Source organism: Heptranchias perlo, chromosome 2, assembly GCF_035084215.1.
Source record: "Heptranchias perlo isolate sHepPer1 chromosome 2, sHepPer1.hap1, whole genome shotgun sequence".
Classification (NCBI taxonomy): Eukaryota; Metazoa; Chordata; class Chondrichthyes; order Hexanchiformes; family Hexanchidae; genus Heptranchias; species Heptranchias perlo.
In genome coordinates, this window is record NC_090326.1 from 2,838,503 (window position 1) to 2,847,338 (window position 8,836).

The 8,836-nt window shown below is 41.8% G+C and overlaps 1 protein-coding gene across 1 annotated transcript; it reads left to right on the plus strand.

The window, feature by feature from the left end:
* Positions 1-1,330: 1,330 nt before the first annotated feature.
* On the plus strand, positions 1,331-8,475 carry LOC137300377 (probable G-protein coupled receptor 139). The gene is made up of 2 exons (XM_067969466.1): positions 1,331-1,703; positions 7,574-8,475. Exons 1-2 carry the CDS (start codon positions 1,331-1,333, stop codon positions 8,473-8,475), a joined length of 1,275 nt encoding a protein of 424 aa, XP_067825567.1.
* Positions 8,476-8,836: the final 361 nt, after the last annotated feature.

Sequence of the window (8,836 nt, forward strand, 5' to 3'; positions counted from 1 at the left end):
TGTAACGTTTGCAATTCTCCAGTCCTCTGGCACCACCCCTGTATCTGAGGATGTTTGGAAGATTATGGCCAGTACCTCCGCAATTTCCACCCTTACTCCCCTCAACAACCTAGGGTGCATCCCATCCGGACCGGGTGACTTATCTACTTTAAGTACACCTAGCCTTTCTACGACCTCTTCTTTATCAACTTGTAGCCCATCCAATATCTTAACTACATCTTCATTTACTGAGACTCTGGTAGCATCTGGTAGCATCTTCTTCCTTGGTAAAGACAGATGCAAAGTACTCATTTAGCACCTCGGCCATGCCCTCTCCTTTTTGGTCGCTAGTCATTCCCGACCCTCCTCTTACTGCCCATTTACTGTTTACATGCCTATAGAAGACTTTTGGATTCCCTTTTATGTTGGCCGCCAGTCTATTCTCACACTCTCTCTTTCCTCCTCTTATTTCCTTTTTCACTTCCTCTCTGAACTTTCTATATTCAGCCTGGTTCTCACTTGTGTTATCAACCTGACATCTGTCATATGCTCTTTTTTCTGCTTTGTCTTACTCTCTATCTCTTTTATTATCCAGGGAGTTCTGGCTTTAGTTGCCCCACCTTTCTCCCTCATGGGAATGTGCCTAGACTGTACCCGAATCATCTCCTCTTTAAATGCTGCCCATTGTTCAATTACAGTTTACCTGCCAATCTTTGATTCCAATTTACCCGGGCCAGATCTGTTCTCATTCCACTGAAATTGGCCCTCCTCCAATTGAGTATTTTTACTTTAGAGTGGTCCGTGTCCTTTTCCATAGCTATTCAAAACCTTATGATACTATGATCGCTGCTCCCTAAATGCTCCCCCACTGACACTTGCTCCACTTGGCCCACCTCATTCCTGAATAACACAGCACAGGCCGAGGATCGAGCCTGGGCCTTTCCTGCTCTGTGTGGGGCTCAATATGTAAATGAACCTGCTCTCTCCTCACATCAGTGCTGCCAGACTGTGGGTCTCATAGTTTCTGTTCTTCCAAACATTCATTAAAATAGTATACTGGGCTTTGGGCTTTCTATCCTTGTAATATTTGGTTAAATATATGTTATGTTATAAACATTGTTTGGTTTAACTGAATCTGTTTGTTCAGTGAGTGTAATTAATGTCAGTCTCCGTGGGCCCTAATTGTGTCACTGGAGTGTTTCTCTCTGCTATTAATAAGCGACTTCTTTCAACGTGTTATCCCATAGTGTCAGTGGGAGCATCACCTCCGGCACTAACAGGGATCAGCGACTCCACAGAGAGGGAAAGAATAGATCAGAATCTGAGAACAACAGATTGGAATGTTACAACAATGGATCGGAATCTGGGAACAATAGATTGGAATATTTCAACAATGGATCGGAATCCGGGAACAACAGATTGGAATATTTCAACAATGGATCGGAATCTGGGAACAATAGATTGGAATATTTCAACAATGGATCGGAATCTGGGAACAATAGATTGGAATATTTCAACAATGGATCGGAATCCGGGAACAACAGATTGGAATATTTCAACAATGGATCGGAATCTGGGAACAATAGATTGGAACAGCCCATTATGGACTTTTCAAGTTGTGTATCTACTTTATGATTCACTAGCATTCGAGGAGCGGGCACTTTATGTGATTCTTGGTCTACAAGTAATTTACTATCCTCCCCTCGCTGCTGTTGGTGTCTCTGGTAAGTCTCGATATCCAGCTATTAATCCTATAACCAATGATTCACTTATGACTGTTCTTGTAGTACCCTGTCCCACACTCGCTGCAGTTCGATTTGATGACAAGTCTCCATATCCAGCTGTTAATTATATAAACCATATCTTACTGTATTGCTCTTCTAGTCATTTACTGACCAACACTCGCTGCTGTCGATGTCACTGGTAAGTCTCGATATCCAGCTGTTAATTCTATGAACCATGTTTCACTGCATTACTGTTCTTTTTTCCCCTGTCCCATACTCACTGCCATTGTTGTTCCAGGTAATTCACTATATCCAGTTATTAATTCTATAAACCAGGTTTCACTGTATCACTGTTATTTTTGTCCCCTGCCCTGCATTTGCTGCTGTACGATTTGATGGTAAGTTTTTATAACCAGCTCAAAAATTAAAGGGGGCACTCGGGAAGGGAGATATATTGATGGGTGGAACAGGGATGGGAGATATATTTAAGGTGATTTTCTGGGTGTGAGATTTAATTCACAATGGATCCCTGAGAGTGAGGCTGTATTTCAGGGATTCTGAATGTATGCATGTTTCACAGGGTCCTTGGGGTGTGTCAGTGTTTGAATGGGGTCCAGGCATGGCACTAATATACAAGGGATCCAGTAATGGTACTAATATACAAGGGGTCCAGAGACAGTGATAATATACAGCAGATTCAGAGATGGTACTAATATACAGGGGATACTGAAACGGTGCTAATGTTCAGGGGATCCAGAGGCGGTGTTAATATACAGGGGGTGCAGAGATGGTGCTAATATTTACAAAGGGAAGCTATGAACAATTGCAGGGGATCGAGAGACAGTGCTAATATTTACAGAGAGATCCAGAGACACTACTAATAACTACAAAGGATCCATAGACGGTGCGAATGTACTGGGGATCCAGAGACGGTGCTAATATTTACAGGGGATCCAGAAATGGTATTAATAATAACAGAGGATAAAGAGATGGAAATAATACATACTGGGTATCCAGAGACAGTACTAATATTTACTGGGGATCCAGAGACAGTACTAATATTTACTGGGGATCCAGAGACAGTACTAATATTTACTGGGGATCCAGAGACAGTACTAATATTTACTGGGGATCCAGAGGCGGTACTAATACTGACAGGGGATACAGAGACGTTACTAATATTTACAGTGGATGTAGAGACATTAATAATATGTACAGGGGATGTAGAGAAGATACAAATATTTTCAGGGGATCCAGAGATTGTTCCAATATTGACAGGCCATCCAGTGAGGGTACGAATATTTACAAGGGATCTGGAGATGGTACTGATAGTTACAGGTGATGTAGAGACGTTACAAATAAATATCGCGGATGTAGAGATGGTACAAATATTTACACAGGATCCAGCGATGGAATTAATATTTACAGGAGATGTAGAAAATGCATTGGTATTTACAGGGGATCCAGGGATTGTACTATTATTCACACATTGATATTGAGATGGTAATAATATTTACAGAGGGATCCAGAAACCGTACTAATGTTTAAAGGTGGTCCAGAGATGGTACTAATATTTACAGGGGAGGTATAGACATAATTAATATTTACAGGTGATGTAGGGAAGCTACTAATAACTACATGGGATCCAGGAACGGTACTAATATTACAGGGGATCCAGGGTCAGTAGAACGTTTATAGTGGATCCAGAGACTGTACTAGTAGTTACAGGGGACCCAGGGATGGTACTAATATTCAGAGGGATCTAGAGAGCTAATAATAATTACATGTGGTCCAGAGATGCTACTAATATTTGCAGGGGCTCCAGTGATGGTACTCATATTTATATGTGGTTCAGAGACGGTACAAATATTTACAGGACGGTACAAGTATATACAGATTCTCTCAATCCACTGTAAATCGTGATAATATTTACAGTGGATTTAGAGAATCTACTAATATTTACAGGGGTGTAGAGACGTTATTACTATTTACAGGGGCTGTGGAGAAGATACTAATATTTACAAGGGATCTGGAGACACTGCTAATATTTACAGTGGGTCTAGAGACGGTAATAATATTTATAGGTTATCTAGAGACTCTACTAATATTTACAGGGGAAACAGAGACAGTACTAATTCTTACAGGGGACAAAAAAATGTTAGTATCATTCAGAGTGGAATGCAGAGACAGTAATAATATTTACTGAGGAATGCAAAGACATTACTAGTATTTGCAGGAAACCCAGAGATGGTATTAATCTTTACAGGGGATTCAGAGACGGTGCTAATATTTACAGGGAATCCAGATATGATACTAACATGAAACAAAAATGGTACTAATATTCACAGTGGGATCCGGAGATGGTGTTAATGTTTACAGGGAATCAAGAGATGGTACTGAAATTTATAGGGGGTCCAGAGATGGTGCTAATATTGCTAATAATGGTGCACAGGATCCAGATGCATTACTAATATTTACAGGGGATCCAGAGAGGGTACCAATATTTACAGGGGATCCAGAGACAGTACTAATATTTACAGGGGATCCAGAGATGCTACTAATATTTACAGGAGATCCAGAGATGGTCCTAATATTGATAAAGAAGAGGTACTTGAAAGGCTAGCTGTACTTAAAGTAGATAAGTCACCCAGTCCGGATGGGATGCATCCTAGGTTGCTGAGGGGAGTAAGGGTGGAAATTGCGGAGGTACTGGCCATAATCTTCCAAACATCCTTAGATACGGGGGTGGTGCCAGAGGATTGGAGAATTGCAAATATTACACCCTTGTTCAAAAAAGTGTGTAAGGATAAACCCAGCAACTATAGACCAGTCAGTTTAACCTCAGTTGTGGGGAAACTTTTAGAAACGATAATCCAGGACAGGATTAACAGCCACTTGGACGAGTGTGGATTGATTATGGAAAGCCAGCATGGATTTGTTAAAGGCAAATCGTGTTTAACTAACCTGATAGAGTTTTTTGATGAGGTAACAGAGAGGGTAGAAGAGGGCAATACAGTTGATGTGGTGTATATAGACTTTCAAAAGACGTTTGATAAAGTGCCGCACGGTAAGCTTATCATAAAGATTGCGGCCCATGGAATAAAGGGGGCAGTCGCAAGATGGATACAGAATTGGGTAAGAGGCAGGAAACAGAGAGTAGTGGTGAACGGTTGTTTTTTGGACTGGAGGGAGGTGTACAGTGATGTTCCCCAGGGGTCGGTGCTGGGACCACTGCTTTTCTTGATATGTATTAATGACTTGGACTTGGGTGTACAGGGCACAATTTCAAAATTTGCAGATGACACAAAACTTGGAAGGGTAGTAAACAGTGAGGAGGATAGTGATAGACTTCAAGAGGATACAGACAGGCTGGTGGCATGGGTGGACACATGGCAGATGAAATTTAACGCAGAAAAATGCAAAGTGATACACTTTGGCAGGAAGAATGAGGAGAGGCAATATAAACTAGAGGGCACAACTCTAAAAGGGGCACAGGAACAGAGAGGTCTGGGGGTATATGTGCATAAATCGTTGAAGATGGCAGGGCAGGTTGAGAAAGCGGTTAAAAAAGCATACGGGATCCTGGGCTTTATAAATAGAGGCATAGAGTACAAAAGTATGGAAGTCATGATGAACCTTTATAAAACACTGGTTCGGCCACAACTGGAGTATTGTGTCCAGTTCTGGACACCGCACTTTAGGAAGGATGTGAAGGCCTTAGAGAGGGTGCAGAAGAGATTTACCAGAATGATTTCAGGGATGAGTGACTTTAGTTACGTGGATAGACTGGAGAAGCTGGGGTTGTTCTCCTTGGAAGAGAGAAGGTTGCGAGGAGATTTGATAGAGGTATTCAAAATCATGAACAGAGTAGTTAGAGAGAAACTATTCCCATTGGCGGAAGGGTCAAGAACCAGAGGAGATAGATTTACGGTGATTGGCAAAAGAACCAAAGGTGACATGAGGAAAAACTTCTTTACACAGCGAGTGGTTAGGATCTGGAATGCACTGCCCGAGGCAGTTTCAATTGTGGCTTTCAAAAGGGAACTGGATAAGTACTTGAAAGGAAAAGAAATTGAAGGACTACGGGGATAGGGCAGGGGATGGAACTAGCTGGATTGTTCTTGCATAGAGCCGGTGTGCACTCGATGGGCTGAATGGCCTCCTTCCGTGCTGTAACCTTTCTTTGATTCTACAGGGGATCCAGAGATGATACTAATTTTTACAGGGGACCCAGTGAAAATAATAATATTTACAGGGGATCCAGAGATGATACTAATTTTTACAGGGGATCCAGAGACAGTACTAATATTTACAATGGGATCTGGAGACAGCACTAATATTTACAGTTGATCCAGAGATGGTACTAATATTCATTGCAGGATCCATATGCAGTAATAATACTTACAGCGGATCCAGGCACAGTACTAATATATACTGGGGATCCAATATTTATAGCAGTTCTAGAGTTGGTACTCATATTTACAGAGTGATACAGAGACGGTAATAATTTTTACAGAAGATCCAGAAACAGTGCTAATATTTACAGGCTATCCAGAGACAGTACTAATATTTACAGGAATCCAGAGAAGTTACTAATATTCACAGACGAGAAAGAAATGGTAACAAAAATCACAGGGGGATCCACTGGCAGGAGTAATATTTACATGGGATCCGGAGATGGTGCTAAAATTTACTGGGGATCCAGAGATGGTACTAGTATTCACTGGTGATCCAGAGACAGATACAGATGCAGTCCTATTATTTACAGTGAATCCAGATTTGGTACTAACATTTACAGGTGATCCAGAGACTGTACTAAGATTTACAGGGAATCCACAGATGGTACTAATGTTTACACTGTATCCAGAGACACTACTACTATTTAAAGAAGGATCCAGAAATGGTAATAATATTTTCAGAGGATCCAGAGACGTCACTAATATTTAGATGGGATGTAGACACGTTATTAATGATTACAGAGGATGTAGAGAAGGTACTAATATTTACAAGGGATCAAGGGAAGGTAATAATACCTACAGAGCATCCCGTACACTACTAATATTTACAGGGGATCAAGGGACAGGACTAATATTTACAGGATCTCCAGAGACAGTACTAATATTTACATGGGATACAGATACAGTGCTAATATTCGCAGGGTGAACCAGAGACTGTAATAATGTTTACCGAAGGATCCAGAGATGGTATTAATATTTATAGGTTATCCAGAGAATTTACCAATAGTTACAGGGGCTCCAGAGATGGTATTAATATTTACAGGGGCTCCAGAGATGGTATTAATAATTACAGGGGCTCCACAGATGGTATTAATATTTACAGGGGCTCCAGAGATGGTATTAATATTTACAGAGGATCCAGAGATGGTATTAATATTTACAGAGGATCCAGAGATGGTATTAATATTTACAGAGGATCCAGAGATGGTATTAATATTTACAGGGGCTCCAGAGATGGTATTAATATTTACAGAGGATCCAGAGGCAGTATTAATATTTACAGGGGCTCCAGAGATGGTATTAATATTTACAGAGGATCCAGAGGCGGTATTAATATTTACAGGGGCTCCAGAGGAGGTATTAATATTTACAGGGGATCCAGAGATGGTATTAATATTTGCAGAGGATCCAGAGGCGGTATTAATATTTACAGGGGCTCCAGAGATGGTATTAATATTTACAGAGGATCCAGACACAGTATTAATATTTACAGGGGATCCAGAGGCGTTACTAATATTTACAGAATATCCAGAGACGGTATTGATACTTATAGGGGCTCCAGAGACTGTGCTAATATTTACACAGTGTCCCTGCCTGATGTATAATTCCCCTGTTTGTTTCCCTTTCTTACAGTTAACTTACTGGCGATTGTGACCCTGTCTCGGGGAAAGTGCGGTCTCTCCAAATGTGTCACTCGCTACCTGGTGGCGATGGCAGCGGGGGATTTAATGGTCATTATCTTCGATCTGATACTCAGACAGATTCCGATTGCTTATGAGAGTCACTTTCGTTTCCTGTACTCCATCCCCTTGTGTAATATCCACGCCGTCCTGCTTTTTGCAGCCACAGACTGTTCTGTCTGGTTCACCGTCACTTTCACCTTTGATCGATTTGTGGCCATTTGTTGTGAGAAGCTGAAAACTAAATATTGCACCGAGAGAACGGCGGCTGTGGTTCTGGGAACAGTGATTTTGCTGAGCTGTTTGAAGAACATTTCCTGGTACTTTATGTTCACGGGTTGGTATCAATTTTCCAATACGCCCTGGTTTTGTTTGGTAACAATCAGTGTTCTGGAATCACGTGTGTGGGGAGTGATCGAACTCCTGCAGTATATCCTCACCCCGGGGGTCCCATTTGTTCTGATTCTGCTGCTCAATGCTTTCACCGTCAGATGCATTTTAGTGGCCAGCAGAGCCCGCAGGAGACTCCGGGGTCACAGCAGTGTGGAGAGTCCCAGAGACCCAGAGATGGAGAGCAGAAGGAAATCCATCATTTTACTGTTTCTTATCTCGGGGAATTTCATACTGTTATGGGCATTGTTATTAGTGTATTCCATATGGAACCGGATGTTTTATTTGGGGTTTGAGTCTGTACTTCTACCTGAGTTGATACTCGAACTGGGACACATGCTCCAGCTCCTGAGTTGCTGCACAAACACTTTTATTTATGCCGTGACCCAAACGAAATTCAGAGAGCAGTTGAAGAATGTGGTGAAATATCCCTTCATTGCAAGTGTTCAAATCATTAAATCATGAGAGGATCTGAAGACTTTCTCAGAGCAGAGTCAGTTTTGTATCATACGGTGTCTGATTCTCTCTCCACCAGACACTGTGTATTCTGCAATCACTGAAACCTTTATAACTTGAGGCTATTTATCAACTCATTTCAGAGCGTGTCCCAAAGTTCATGGGGTAAAAATTGGATAGGGGCCGTTTTCGGGCGTTGGTAGCGTGATGTGCTATTACCCCCGCCCGATGACTCCTGCACAGGCAGGTCACAAGTTTCAGCCCACCAGAGGACTGACCTGCAATCAGGATTCCATTCCAGGCCTTGCAGGTGGAATCAATGCAATTCGCACTTTCCACCACCAGGGGAGCTCAATCCCTTAAAGGGAGG

What these genes read in the sequence shown, in the direction of transcription:
- LOC137300377 (XM_067969466.1), top strand. Translation starts at nt 1,331, where the DNA reads ATGGATCGGAATCTGGGAACAATAGATTGGAATATTTCAACAATGGAT. An exon ending in CGCTGCTGTTGGTGTCTCTG is followed by an intron (nt 1,704 to 7,573) that starts GTAAGTCTCGAT and finishes CCTTTCTTACAG; the next exon opens with TTAACTTACTGGCGATTGTG.